This window comes from Hylobates moloch, unplaced genomic scaffold (genome assembly GCF_009828535.3).
Source record: "Hylobates moloch isolate HMO894 unplaced genomic scaffold, HMol_V3 SCAFFOLD_1, whole genome shotgun sequence".
Classification (NCBI taxonomy): Eukaryota; Metazoa; Chordata; class Mammalia; order Primates; family Hylobatidae; genus Hylobates; species Hylobates moloch.
The window spans coordinates 44872248-44887772 of record NW_026652276.1 but is presented as its reverse complement, the minus strand read 5'-3'; the positions used below and the strand labels follow the sequence as shown (position 1 = coordinate 44887772).

General features: G+C 44.0%; 1 protein-coding gene across 4 annotated transcripts in view; it reads right to left on the bottom strand.

Annotated features, from left to right (window-relative positions):
- Window positions 1–13473, bottom strand: part of SF3B1 (splicing factor 3b subunit 1) — a 46535-nt gene extending 33062 nt beyond the window's left edge. For 3 of the 4 annotated variants that reach the window (XR_004370307.2, XR_009213825.1, XM_058439918.1), the window contains exons 1-2: window positions 13352–13434; window positions 111–277 (exon numbers count right to left, since the gene is read on the bottom strand). Coding sequence is in view for 2 of the 4 variants with exons in the window: in XM_058439918.1 (XP_058295901.1) it covers window positions 111–277; window positions 13352–13379 (195 nt within the window). In the remaining 2 variants the exon portion in view is untranslated. Of the gene's footprint in view, window positions 1–110; window positions 278–13351 lie in introns of all 4 variants that reach the window. The other variant, XM_032755074.2, reaches the window with a different exon arrangement.
- Between the last annotated feature and the right edge of the window lie 2052 nt (window positions 13474–15525).

The window sequence follows — 15525 nt, the reverse complement described above, 5'->3', positions numbered from 1 at the left end:
GATCCCAAAAATGTTTCTCCAGATTAAACCAGATGGCTGAAACAAAAGTTACTCATATTTCTTGCTCTCTCAAAAAAATAACTGCCTCTTGTACATAATTTGTAACTTACATCTTCAAGTTCAGTTGCAGCAATTGATGTCACGTATCCAGCAAATCTGCTGTCACTTCCACCATAAATTTCCTGGTCATAATAACCTGTAGAATCGAGGCCCACTCCTTGAGCTTCATCAAGAGCTGCCTTCTTGCCTTGAATTTCTCGAATCTGTGCTTCAATATCTATAAAGAGATAATACAGACTGTCTTAATTTCACTTTCCAAAAGAACTCCCAACACAATGCATTTCTTTACTAGGTAATTATCAAAATACTCTCTTACATACAGAAAATGTACAATAATTGCACCATGTAAGAGACTAGTAATCACAACAGCATAAGCATGCTCTAGAAATTAAACCATGATAGGCTGGGCGCATGGCTCACGCCTACAATCCCAACACTTTGGGAGGATGAGGTGGGCGGATCTGGGCGCCATGGCTCACGCCTATAATCCCAAAACTTTGGGAGGACGAGGTGGGCGGATCACTTGAGGTCAGGAGTTCGAGACCAGCCTGGCCAACATATAGCGAAACCCCATCTCTACTAAAAAATACAAAAAGTAGCTAGGCATGGGGGCATGCACCTGTAGTCCCAGGTATTTGGGAAGCTGAGGCAGGAGAATCACTTTAACCCGGGAGGCGGAGGTTGCAGTGAGCCGTGATCTCACCATTGCACTCCAACCTGAGTGACAGAGCAAGACTCTATCTCTCAAAAAAAAAAAAAAAAAAACCGTGACAAAATATCATCTAACATATAACCCAGCTTCAAATTTCCCCAGTTGCCCTAGTAACAGCCTTTATAGATGTTCTTTTTTAACCCATGATCCAATCAAGCACCATACACTGCATTTAGTTGTCACTCTCTTTGCTCTTCTTTAAATACAGACTAGTCTTCCATTTAGTCTTTCCTGATACCAGGTTAATTTTGCAAAGTAATGTTTTGTTTTAATAATCTAAATAATACATAGATGTATAAAGAAATAGTTTCGATTGCAAAAGATTTCTATGGCCTGACAAATAGCTGTTTAAATTCTTGCCAGCCCATGCTGAATTAAGCCCTTTGACACCAGGCACTTTTCAAAAGCTTACTTGCTGGCCGGGCGTGGTGGTCCACGCCTGTAATCCCAGCACTTTGGGAGGCCAAGGCGGGCAGATCACCTGAAGTCAGGCGTTCGAGACCAGCCTGGCCAAGATGGTGAAACCTCCTCTCCAGTAAAAATACAAAGTTAGCCAGGCGTAATGGTGCATGCCTGTAGTCCCAGCTACTCAGGAGGCTGAGGCAGGAGAACTGCTTGAACCCAGGAGGCCAAGGTTGCAGTGAGCCGAGATCACATGCCACTGCACTCTAGACTGGGCAAACAGCAAAACTCACCTCAAAAAAATAAATAAATAAATAAAAATTAGGCCGGCGCAGTGGCTCACACCTGCAATCCCAGCACTTCAGGAGGCCGAGGCGGGCAGATCACCTGAGGTCAGGAGTTCAAGACCAGCCTGGCCAATGTGGTAAAACCCCATCTCTACTAAAAATACAAAAATTAGCCAGGCATGGTGGCAGGCGCCTGTAATCCCAGCTACTCGGAAGGCTGAGGCAGGAGAATCGCTTGAACCCGGAAGGCGGAGGTTGCAGTAAGCTGAGATTACGCCATTGCACTCTAGCCTGGGCGACAAGTGTGAAACTCCGTCTCAAAAAATAGATAATAAATAAAAATAAAAAATAAAAAAGTTCAATTGCTAGCTGCATGAATCAAAAGATAAAGATTCAAATAGCATCCAGTATTTGCAAAACCTCCCACCCCCCAGCTAAGGGAGAAGGCCCTCTATAGTTCCTCAAGATAGATGTGCAGGATAACATAATGTCCTTATCTAGTCTAAGGCACAGCTGGGTCACATTTCCACGTAAGAAAGGAACAGGAGCAGGTCTCAGAAACTGGAGGCCAGACACGGTAGCTCACGCATGTCATCCAAACACTTTGGAAGGCTGAGGTGGGCAGATCACTTGAGTCCAGGAGTTCAAAACCAGCCTGGGCGACATGGCAAAACCCCATCTCTACAAAAAATACTAAAATTAGCCAGGTATGGTGGCAAACCTATAGTCCCCTGCCACTTAAGGGGCTGAGGTGGGAGGACTGTTTGAGCCCAGGAGGTCAAGACTGCAGTGAGCCACGACTGCTGCCACTGCACTCCAGCCTGGATGAGAGAGAGACTGTCTCAGAAACAAAGAAACAGAAAGAAAGAAACTCAAAATGATAGAATAGTTTTAATGCTGAATTTAGCAGCCCCAGTTGTGATCAGATCTCAAAATTATTATAGTGTGTTGTGTTACACAGCACCACTACATGCACAGATGTTACTTTGTCCCCAAACCATTACAGCAGCCCAGGCAGCCAGAAATATCCTCACATGAGTGGTTCTTTGTACTATGATCTCTACTTTTGTTTCTGTTTGTAGTTTTATATTTTGAAAAATTTAATCTACATTTGCGCCACTCCCGCCCCCTTCGGGCATTTTCTTTTCTTTTCTTTTCTTTTTTTGAGGCGGAGTTTTGCTCTTGTTGCCCAGGCTGGAGTGCAGTGGCTCGATCTCGGCTCACTGCAACCTCTGCCTCCCAGGTTCAAGCCATTCTCCTGCCTCAGCCTCCCAAATAGTTGGGATTACAGGTGCCCACCACCACGCCCAGCTTCAGGCCTCTTTTTTAAACCACAGGTGCATTTATCACTTTTACCTAAATAGGTTTTTGTAAAAGGACCACAAATGCTACTTCCATGAGGATTTAGGTAAGAAACAAATGGGTGAATCAGGACAAATAGTCTGCAATCTCCTCTACAGCATTAGTATAGTATAAGGACCACCTACAAAGAAATGACCTGGTGCACCTGTTACAAAGGTGAACTCCTAGGTCTTGGATACACTAACTCCGAACCTCCAACTTAGGCTGTGAAGCCCAGGATTCTGCATCACTAACAAACATCCTAGGAAACTATTTTACCTGGCCCTTCACCCCTCCCATTTCCAACCCCAGCCCACCCCTACCAAATTTTCCAATTTAAAGCATCATTTTATACTTTTCTCTACCTCATACACAACTAAAAAATAGAAAAGGGGTGCTGTTTTATAAAAACTGCACACTACACATATTGTGCAACTTGCTTTTTCCCCTTTATCAGGCATCTCTCTTATTTTCCATCTAAAGAACTTTTCCATCCTAAAGTTTCAGCAACTAGTTCCTCACTTGGATAACATTTATTCAGGAACTAATTTCAGCTACTGAATTTTACCTATTGATTTTACGTACCTGCTGATTAGCATCAGAGTTTCCCAATTACAAAGGTTCATAAAATACTGAAATAGTGTTGGTATGAAATCTATGTAAATCATGACTAGGTTCTCATTAAAATTTAGTAACAAAATTACCCAGCCCAAAATCTCCTGCGGCTAGGCAGCTGTTTGTAGTTAATTAATCCTAAGGGGAGTTTATTACTGAACTTCTTATAGGCAGTACAATTAAATGTTTATATGCAAATCAGGCATTGTTTTCTGTCTTTTGGAAACTATGGATATAAAGTCCAAAAAGCTAATGGGCTTTGTTAACACACTGCAAACTGCAGCACATTTACACATACACCATGTGATTCATAAAATTAAGAGATCAGATTCCATAAAACTCAGCAGCTTATTATGCAATTCAGAGAACTAAAAACTCAGAAATTTCTTAATAAACTATGTGCCAAAATACCAAACATAATATACACAAATATTTATGAGCAAACAAATTATTACCATGACATTCATAAATAAGGTAACTTTGTGTCTGAGGTTTCATTTTCAAAATAAATAAATAAAAAGGTGGGAAAAAATACGGCAGAAAATGAAGAACTGATAAAGCTGAGCAGTGGGCTAGTGTTCATTATATTTTGTCCTATTCTCTTCTGTATGTTAAAATATTTCATAAAAGGTAATCTGGGCCGGGCATGGTGGCTCACACCTGTAATCCCAGCATTTTAGGAGGCCGAGGTGGGTGGATCACGAGGTCAGGAGTTCAGGACCAGCCTGGCCAAGATGGTGAAACCCCGTCTCTACTAAAAATATAAAAATTAGCCAGGTGCGGTGGCAGGTGCCTGGAATCCCAGCTACTCAGGAGGCTGAGTCAGAGAACTGCTTCAACCCCAGAGGCAGAGGATGCAGTGAGCCGAGATCGCACCACTGCACTCCAACCTAGGTGACAGAGCAAGACTTCATCTCAAATAAATAAATCAATTAATTAATTAATAAAAAGGTAATGAGGCTGGGCACTTTGGGATGCCCAGGCAGGCAGATCACTTGAGTTCAGAAGTTCAAGGCCAGCCTAAGCAATATGACGAAACCCTGTCTCTACAAAAATTAGACAAAAATACAAAAATTAGTCGTCATTACAGGTGCACACCTGTAGTCCCAGATACTCAGGAGGCTGAGGTCAGAGGATGGCTTGAGCCCAGGAGGCGGAGGTTGCAGTGAGCTGAGATCACACCACTGCACTCTAGCCTGGGTGTTGGAGCCAGGCCTTGTCTCTAAATAAGTAAGTAAATAAATAAATAGATAATCTGTAGAAGTAATTAAAAGTAATTTTCCAAATTTTTCTCTCCCCTATCCATGCCAGCCAAGGTTTGTAAAATTCCACTTCAAATTTTGTATCTCTGGGAATGACAATGTTGTCTCTAACTCCGTATTTTCAAAGCCAACACTAAGTTACAGCCTGGTGTCTAACTATTCCTATAATTTCTTAAATATAAACTGACTAAAAATGTGCAAATAGATCATTTCTGACAACAAATGATCAATGCATAAAACTGCTTGGCAACTGGCTGAGCGCGGTGGCTCATGCCTGTTAATCCCAGCACTTTGGGAAGTCAAGGCAGCTGAATCACTTGAGATCAGGAGTTCAAAGCCAGCCTGGCCAACATGGTGAAACCCTGTCTTCACTAAAAATACAAAAATTAGCTAGGCATGGTGGTGGCACGCCTGTAATCCCAGCTACTCGGGAGGCTGAGGCATGAGAATCACTTGAACCTGGGAGGTGGAGGTTGCAGTGAGCCGAGATCACAGCACTGCACTCCGGCCTGGGCAACAAGAGAATCGCTTGAGTCCAGGAGGCAGAGGTTGCAGTGAGCCAAGATCACGCCACTGCACTCCAGCCTGGACAACACAGTGAAACTCCCCCTCAAAAAAAAAAAGGGGGGGGGGGTTTGGCAACTATGAAAATAAAAAATGAGAGAACATACCAAAATGAGTAACCAGAGGTCAAAAACAATGAAGACCTGAGGCAAAGAAACGTCTATGCTAATAATCTCTTCCAACTTCAATTATGACCAACATGAACAAATCCTGTTCCAGCCTAATCCCTTCCCAATTTGGACTCATAGTTCAATACATTCAGATGTGAAGACAAAGAAAAAAGGGATACTGCCTGCTAGTGACTGAGCAAGAAGAGACTAGGACCTCCTACTGGCCACACAAAACTGCCAAAAGCTGGCACTCTTTAACCCATTTAAATCCTTAAATATTCCAATTTCCACACTGTTGTGCACATCAATAGTTTCTGCCTTTTTATTACTGGGTAGTATTCCACTGTACTACAGTGTGTTTATCCATTCTCTAGTTGAAGTACACCGAGCTGTTTGCAGTGATTACAAGTAAGGCTACTGTAAACATTTGTTTAGAGGTTTTTGTGTGAAGACAGGTTTTAATAACACTAGGGTAGGCCGGGCACGGTGGCTCATGCCTGTAATCCCAGCACTTTGGGAGGCCGATGTGGATGGATCACCTGAGGTCAGGAGTTCGAGACCAGTCTGGCCAATATGGCGAAACCCCATCTCTACTAAAAATACAAAAATTAGACGGGTGTGATGGTACACGTCTGTAGTCCCAGCTACTCGGGAGGCTGAGGCAGAAGTATCGCTTGAACCCGGGAGGCGGAGCTTGCAGTGAGCCGAGATTGTGCGACTGCACTCCAGCCTGGACAACAGAGCGAGACTCTGTCTCAAAAACAAAAAAACACTTGGGTAAACATCTATACCTACGAATGGGATTGCTGGATTCTATAGTAAATAAATGTTTACCTTTATAAGAAACTTAGAAAGCCTTTTTGATGGGTTTACTTCTGCAAGTTTAAGAGCAGAGGAGAGCAGAATGTGTAACAGAAAAAGAAGAATTCTGAGAGATGAAATGGAGGAGAGAGATTAAGGGAACAAGTAAGATAAACAGAAGCTGCGACAAGTGAGGTTAATAAAATTCCAATTATGTGGTAGTAGAAAAAGGAGTACAGGGGTAGAAATAGGTGATATGGATTACCTAAACTACCTGATTTTCTAGATGAAAGCCGCATTTCTGTTCCCTGCCTCAACCTCTCCCCTACCCCCATCTTTAGTAAAACCCACTCACTGGGGGTAGGGTAGGGATATACGCTAGGACTCTTGGCTATTGATTCCGAAATCTTAAAAAGAAGTGATTCCCTATCTTGACGGTATATTTAGAATCCTAAAACTGAAGTTACAGGTAGTCCTTAAAATCCTGAGTTGTCATATCCTAGAGTAGTTTTTAAAAATGTCTTAGACAAGAGATTAAAGCAAATAGTGAAGTGTATATCAGACTTGTATTTACCAAAGAGCCATGCTAAAGGAAAAGCCTTGTTGGTATATTGTCAAGAATGAGGTTTTTCTTAAACTGGTCATGTTATTTTCAAGATATGTGTGTAACTGTGTGTCACACAAAACAGGTAGCAGTTAGGCTTGTTAGAAAAATGAAGGGTAGGCCGGGCATGGTGGCTCACGCCTGCAATCCCAGCACTTTGGGAAGCCGAAGCAGGCAGATCACCTGAGGTCGGGAGTTCAAGACCAGCCTGACCAACATGGAGAAACCCCGTCTCTACTAAAAATACAAAATTAGCCGGGCGTGGGGTGGCGCATGCCTATAATCCCAGCTACTCCAGAGGCTGAGGCAGGAGAACCGCTTGAACCCAGGAGGCAGAGCTTGCAGTGAGCCGAGATCACGCCATTGCACTCCAGCCTGGGCAACAAGAGCGAAACTCCGTCTCAAAAAGAAAGAAAGAAAGAAAACTGAAGAGTATATTTATTGCCACTAAAATTATGGTGGGGGGAGAATCAGAATGTAAAAATCCTTTTTAAGATTTCCTTCCCAGGGCCGGGCGCGGTGGCTCACGCCTGTAATCCCAGCACTTTGGGAGGCCAAGGCAGGCGGATCACAAGGTCAGGAGCTCGAGACCATCCTGGCTAACATGGTGAAACCCCGCCGTAAAAATACAAAAAAATTAGCCGGGCATGGTGGTGGGCGCCTGTAGTCCCAGCTACTCAGGAGGCAGAGGCAGGAGAATGGCATGAACCCAGGAGGCGGAGCTTGCAGTGAGCCGAGATCGTGCCACTGCACTCCAGTCTGGTCGACAGAGTGAGACTCCGTCTCAAAAAGAAAAAAAAATGAAGAAAAAAAAGATTTCCTTCCTGGCCGGGCATGGTAGCTCACGCCTACAATCCCAGCACTTTGGTAGACTGAGGTGGGTGAATCACCTGAGGTCAGGAGTTCAAGATCAGCCTGGCCAACAAGCCGAAACACTGTCTCTACTAAAAATACAAAAAATCAGCCGAGCATGGTAGCAGGTGCCTGTAGTCCCAGCTACTCAGGAGGCTGAGGCAAGAGAATCGCTTGAACCCAGGGGGCAAAGGTTGCAGTGAGCTGAGATCATGCCATTGCACTCCAGCCTGGACAACACAGCAAGACTCTGTCTCAAAAAAAAAAAAATTTCCTTCCCATGACTAGCACAACCTAAACCTGAAGTATGATTTCAGAACTATGCTTATACTTAGAGCCAATAATTTTCTGGGTGCTTCCATTGTTTGTGGGCCCCCTAACATCTTGATTGCAGCAGTAATGGGAAGGAGGCAACCAGTTTTGACAGCCACTTTCCCCAATTCCTCCAGACTGTGGGAAACCACAGGAGAAAGGTTCTGCAACAAATGAAGTGCTGAAGTGCAAGGAAAAAGAAAGAGACAGGAGGAACCTACGAACTGAACAAGATTTAAGAGATAAATCATTCAGGCCGGGCGCAGTGGCTCACGCCTGTAATCCCAGCACTTTGGGAGGCCGAGGTGGGCGGATCACCTGAGGTTGGGAGTTCGAGACCAGCCTGACTAACATAGAGAAACCTCATCTCTACTAAAAATACAAAATTAGCCAGGAGTGGTGGTGTGTGCCTGTAATCCCAGCTTCTCGGGGGGCTGAGGCAGGAGAATCGCTTGAACCCGGGAGGCGGAGGTTGCGGTGAGCCGAGATCATGCCATTGCACTCCAGCCTGGGCAACAAGAGCAAAACTCCGTCTCAAAAAAAAAAGAGATAAATCATTCAATCACAATGTACTGTGAAATGAAAAAGATATAAGAGAAGCCAACCAATCAAAATGTTACCAGTTTTCTTGGAAGCTGACTGAAACTGAAAAACAAAGTTTAAAAGAATGGGTAAAACAGAACACTGACTAGATATTTTATTATTTTAATTTTAGGTGTAATCATGGTATTATCTTAAGTCCTTACATAGAAATACACACTGAAATATTTATGGATAAAGTGGTATGTCTAAGATCTGCTTCAAGATAATGAGAAGAGTAGAAGGGACCAGTGTACAAATTAAACAAAGTTGGCCTAAGCTTGTAACTGTTGAAGCTAGGTGATAAGTATATGAGGGGTTCATTTTACTACTCACGGTACTTTTTTGTTATTTTGTTTTGAGACGAAGTCTCACTCTGTTGCCCAGGCTGAAGTGCAGTGGCACGACCTCGGCTCACTGCAACCTCCACCTCCTGGTTCAAGAGATTCTCCTGCCTGAGCCTCCCAAGCAGGTGGGATTACAGGCACGCACCACCAAGCCCAGCTAATTTTTGTATTTTTAGTAGAGACGGGGTTTCACCATGTTGGTCAAGCTGGTCTCAAACTCCTGACCTCTGGTGATCCATCCACATCGGCCTCCCAAAGTGCTAGGATTACAGGCATAAGCCACCGTGCCCAGCCTACCCTAGTGTTATTAAAACCTGTCTTCACACACCGTGCCTGGCCTGTTGTTTTGTTTTTTTGAGACAGAGTCCTGCTCTGTTGCCCAGGCTGGAGTACAGCGCCAGCCGCTCTCTACTTTTCTGTATGTTTGCAGTCTCAAGCAATCCTCCTGTCTCGACTTCCCAAAAATGCTAGGATTATATTAGTGAGCAACCCCTGGCCTCCTGTATTTTTAAAACTCAGACCTATGTATCAAACTCTTGAGAAAAACAATTCATATCACTGATAGCAGAAGATCACATCTGATACAACTATTTAGCTGCTCCCCACCAATTCTGTCCCTCTGATTTCCCCTCCTGTGCTTTTTCTTCTTTTTTTTTTTTTTTCAGACAGAGTTTCACTCAGTCGCCCAGGCTGGAGTGCAGTGGCATGATCTCAGCTCACTACAACCTCCTCCTCCTGGGTTCAAGCGATTCTCCTGCCTCAGCCTCCTGGGGAGCTGGGATCACAGGCGCACGCCACCATGCTCGGTTAATTTTTTTGTACTTTTAGTAGAGAGGGAGTTTCACCATGTTGGCCAGGCTGGTCTGGAACTCCTGACCTTGGGTGATCTGCCCACCTCAGCCTCCCGAAGTGCTGGGATTATAGGTGTGAGACACCGTGCCCAGCCCTTTTCTTCTTTCTAAGCCTTAGATCTTGCTAAACCCAACTTGTAGCACTTCCTCCTCCTTGATTTTTATTTTTCATTTTTCATCTGGATTATTTTCAGTGTTCTAATTACTGCTCATTACATGTTACAGAGATACTGCCCTCAGATGTTAATCTCTCACCTATACCTTTCAGTCTGGTCCCTAAGTGATATCTACTCTCCTTCAGCCAGATGTAACTGGTGAACAAGTATTTCCCAAACACAAGACTTCTAAAAGACATCACAAAAAACAGGAAGTATATTCTGAATCCCAACCCTCAACTTTTTCATTAAACAAAACTCCAATAGGACAACTAACTATAATATAAATCATTTTACTGAACACTACAAACAATACTGATAAATTGATTCCTAAGTGATTAATTCTATTAAAAAAAATTTCAAGGCCAGGCATCGTGGCTCACACCTGTAATCCTAGCATGGTGGGAGGCCAAGGCAGGAGGACTGCTTGAGCCCAGGAGTTCAAGATCAGCCTGGGTGACACAGTGAGACCCCATCTCTAAAAAAAAATTGTAAAAATTAGCCAGGCATGGTGGCACACGTCTGTAGTTGTAGCTACTCAGGAGGCTGAAATGGGAGGATCACTTGAGCCCAGCAGTTGTAGGTTAAGTGAGCTATAATCACACCACTGCACTCCAACCTGGGCAACAGGGCAAGACCCGTTCTCAAAAATAAACCCAGGAAAAAATATATATATCAGCAAGATACACAATAACAAAACTATAACTATTCCAGCCATTTATCAAGCAAAGAATTAGGGAAAAAACTTTTTCAGCTTTGTGATGTCTCAAAAAATCTAATTCAAAGGATTAGTGGCAAAACAAGCTGATATATAGGATTTTTGGTTAAACCATTTTCCCCTTACAAAACAGAGAAGAATGTGTGTTCCCTGTTTGTTTGCCAAAGTCAGCAGTATCTGAAGAACTGCTGGATGGCAAGATTATGCATATTCATAACCATACACCTGACATAATTTAATATGCAGAAAGATCTAAAAGATTTTATCTGATTTGAGTAAGTTCAGTTCTTTTTATATTTCCATCCTGGAAAGCATAAGCCACATTGGCCAGGGTAAAATATAATCAGATTGGTTAAAGAGGATGTGAGGCCTGATCCTAATAGAAATGTCTGAAAGGGTTCAGGCATGGTGGCTCATGCCAGTAATCCCAGCACTTTGGGAGGCCAAGGTGGGAGGATCACTTGTGGTCAGGAGTTTGAGACCAGCCTGGCCAACATGGAGAAACCCTGTCTCTAAAAATACAAAAATTAGTCGAGTGTGGTGGCACATGCCTGTGATACCAGTACTCGGGAGGCTGAAGCAGGAGAATCGCTTGAACCTAAAAGGCAGAGGTTGCTGTAAGCCGAGATTGCACCACTGCACTTCAGCCTGGGCAACAGAACAAGACTTCATCTCAAAAATAAAAATAAAAAATAAAAAAAGAAATTTTTGAAAGGAATATGACAGCAAAATAAATAAATAAATAGTTATCAGTTTATCTCAATCTTGGAGCTAAGTAGAAGAGAAAATCTTAACACAATAGACTATTCTAAGCAACATAACATTTATACTGAGTGCTATAGTGGCACTGCCCCAAAAAGCATTAATTCTGCTTCAGTTTATCAAAAATGGCTTAACAAGAGAAAACAGTGATGGACCATGAAGAACTAGAGTTCCATTAGGAAGGAAGCAACAAGCTATGTCAGTATTATGTGTATTTCTACTAAACATTTATCATCCCCTGACTTACATCCCATAGGGATGGGCACAGACAGTGTTCAAGTATTGAATGTTCTGCTATTTTCTTATGGCATCACTTAATTCACACTTATAGAATAATCTCAAAAACAACAAGTTTGGCCAATGAATAGCAATAGACCAAAGCTTTTAGCTGGATTTCTAAAAAATTCAGGAAAACTGATCAGAATTTTGATTTTCCTGTCTGAGGGCATCTTATACTGAAGTTACCAATAAATAAGTATCAAAGCTATACTATCAATATCCCCAAATGAATAACCTCCTGAATGAACAAAAACAGCACATCTTTGTATTTTCTACTTAATTTGCAAAAGGTTATATATGAGATAGTCTAAGGACAAAATAATAAGGCCTAACAATACTAAGAGAGCATTTAAATCCTAAATACCTAAAATAGTATACTAATATTAAAGTCATTGCCAATTCATTAGCATGTTTGATAAATAGCAGAAAGCTGGACTTCAGGTCCTCTGGGTGACCCAGCTATTCAAAGCCATTCATATTCTGGTCCTAATCCAACCTTTCCAGATTCATTTATTTCTTCTCTCCTTGCACCCTCTGTTCCTGCTACAGTGGACTACTACTCAAACACACCTTTCACGACTCAATACCTTGTTACGAGATGTTCTCAGGCTCAGATGTCCTTCCCGATTTGAAACTGACTGATCCTTTTAAAACAGGGACATGTAACCTCCTCAGTGAAATAACCCTAAGCATAATCATTCGGTTACCCAGGTTCCCAGAACATGCTGCTTGTTCTTCTACTTAAGCATGCATTTGGCCTCATGAGAGAATGAGGACATACACATCTGTTTCCCCTATCAGACTGTAAAATTTTGGATGGCCTCAGTCTGTTACCTCTCACAGACTAATACCGATCCAAATACCCAGAAAGAATATATGAAACAAAGGTGACTTAGAAGTCTCGTTCTCAGTGAAAATCTCGGATTCCAAGTCAGAAATCAAAGAATGCAGTTCCAACTTCTCATGCCTCGTCTTTTCTGAAAAGTGATCCCATTTTCTGTCATCTCTGCATACTTCCTAATGAACTCGTCTATTCCCAACGTTTTCCTAATTTGCACACTCTGTATTCCATAAAACGATCAACTAGCTTGAAAGCTTCGGCCATTAATGAAAGTAATTTATCTTTTCCTCTTCCATCTGCTCCTCCAATAACCAGTCTCCAAAGAAAAAGATCAATATTATACTAAAAGTGACTAAGGGAGGGAAAACAACTACCAGATTTTATCCCCAAATCGTTTTGTGCAAGAAAAATAAGAAAGTAACTGACGCTTGAAGACACACAAGGGTAGGAGTAACGGAATCTCGGTTTAACCAAATTCGATTCAGTCTGCCGGAAAAGCGGCTGCCGTATTTCAGTGCTTTTCTGACCCTCTTCTGCACAAACTATGCGGACGACAGTGTCGAGGCGACACTGTCCCCACGCCCGCTTCCCCGATCCCTTGCCCACGAATCCTACCGAGGAAGCCGCTTAAACGAGGCCCTCTGGTCAGAGAAGAGAAGCTACTCTGAAGTAGCAGGTCCCAAACACTGAACAAAGCGCCTGTCGGGGGTGTAAGAGGAGGACGCCATTACGCGGGGCAGTGGCCTGCGCCGCTGGCGCGGAGGAGACGACCCTTGGCCCCGAAACGCGGGCTCGGCTCCTACGAAAGAAACCATAGGAAAAGGCAGAATCCTAGGAAGAAAGGCTTTTATTAGGCTAGCAACGAAGAAAACACGTAAGCCCGGAAAGACCGCTTACCTTCGTGAGTCTTGGCGATCTTCGCCATTTTGTCCACTCGAACACACAGACGGAACTGGCGCTCCCAAGAACTTCCGCTCGTCGCCGCCGTCACGGAGAAAAATAGCTGAGGGCTGCACTCTGCGCGTGCGCCAAACGGGAGCGCGCTCCGTCGGGTGACACGTGACAGAGCTGCCACCTAGAGGGAACCGCGAGGTGCATTGTGGGTGGGGGAGGAGACACGGTTGGGACCTGAAGCCGCCTGCGTGGTGACCCAGGAAATACCCGAGCTGAGCCGTAAGGTCCTTAAGTGAGTAACTTTGCCCTGGAGGAAAGTGGATTCTACGAGGGGAGTTAAGAACAGACACTGAGTCCCAGCAACTCTGGAGGCTGAGGCGGGAGCATCGCTTGAGCCCAGGAGTTCGAGGCAGCCGTGAGCCGTAATAGTGTCGCGCCACTGTACTTAAGCCTCCAGACCGGGCGACAGAGCAAGACCCCGAGACCCCTTCCATAAAAAAAAAAAAAAAAAAAAAAATGAACACTGTACGAAACACTGCGTTTTCAGAGCTGGAAGAGACCTCAGACATTCAATCCCTTTTCCCAAAATTCACCGGAAGAGCTCGAGGAAAACTTTCCCTTGCAGCTGTCTCAGTCTTTACAGTGCTTAGTTACGAAGACAGTCTTAAGAGTCTCATCTTTCGCCCTGTAATTCAAGGTCATTTTTCATTCTTTCTGTTTAATAATTGCAAATACTTCGGGTAGGAATTTCGTTGAGCCTCACAAATCGTTACTGAGTTGCACAATGAGAATCTTGCCACCCTTTGAAAGCCTTTTACTTTATGGGTTATTAGAAAACCACTCATCGTCATTATTAACATTAATTAGATGTTTCTCTTAAATCCTAGACGGTATTCCTAAATCAGGAATTTTAATAGATCAGAATACGGCAGTCTGTTTTCCTAGGCATCAATTATAATATAACCTTGTACTGTCACACTGGTCTTGGACTTCGACGATGAAAAAGAAAGAAAGGCTCAGAAAGATGGGTCCCGGAAGCAGCCCAGGAAAACAGGTAGTTATCAAGGTTAGAGCCATCACAAAGAAAGGAGTACCTCGCTATGTGATAAACCTGCAACCCAAATACTAACTATACCATGGGTCAGTATGGTCGTTTGAAGAGAGGGAAATGGTATGGGTATATTCCTCTTGCAGGAAGACCCCATATCTACTTTGGGTAAAGTGAGAAGCCATTTTCCTGAGGCTAGGGGTAGGTGGGAGATATATGGACAATGGCACTGGACTGAGAGCTTAGATAACCTGTCCCTGGTGACTCCTGACCTGCAGCCTTGCTCCCTCTTTCCCTCTCACCAAACTCCCTCCCTCCTTCGGATCAGGTGACACAAACCACAGAGTCTTGGTTTGTTGCCCAAGCTGGAGGGCAGTGGTGCGATCACAGCTGACCCTAACTTCGACCTTAAGGTTCAAGAGACTCTCCTGCCTCCGTCTCCAGAGTAGCTAGTACCACCAACATGGGCCACCATACCCAGCTAATTTTTATTTTTTGTAGAATGAGATCTTACTATATTCCCCAGGCTGGTGTCAAACTCTTGGCCTCAAGCAGTCCTCCTGCCTCAGACTCCCAAAGTGCTGGGATTACAGGCATGAGCCACCACAGATTTTTTTTGAAACGGAGTCTCGCTCTTTCACCCAGGCTGGAGTGCAGTGGCGCGATCTCGGCTCACTGCAAACTCCGCCTCCCGGGTTCACGCCATTCTCCTGCCTCAGCCTCTCCGAGTAGCTGGGACTACAGGCGCCCGCCACCATGCCCGGCTAATTTTTTGTATTTTTAGTAGAGACGGGGTTTCACCGTGGTCTCGATCTCCTGACCTCGTGATCCGCCCGCCTCGGCCTCCCAAAGTGCTGGGATTACAAGCGTGAGCCACCGCGCCCGGCCTTGCCACCACAGATTTTTATTAGCATCAGTAAAAGAATAAATTTGATAAATTAAAATTTTTGGCCAGGCGTGGTGGCTCATGCCTGTAATCCCAGCACTTCGGGAGGCTGAGGCAGGCGGATCACAAGGTCAGGAGTTCAAAACTAGCCTGACCAACACGGTGAAACCCCGTCTCTACTAAAAATACAAAAATGAGCCGGGCATGGTGGCATGTGCCTATAATCCCAGCTACTCAGGAGGC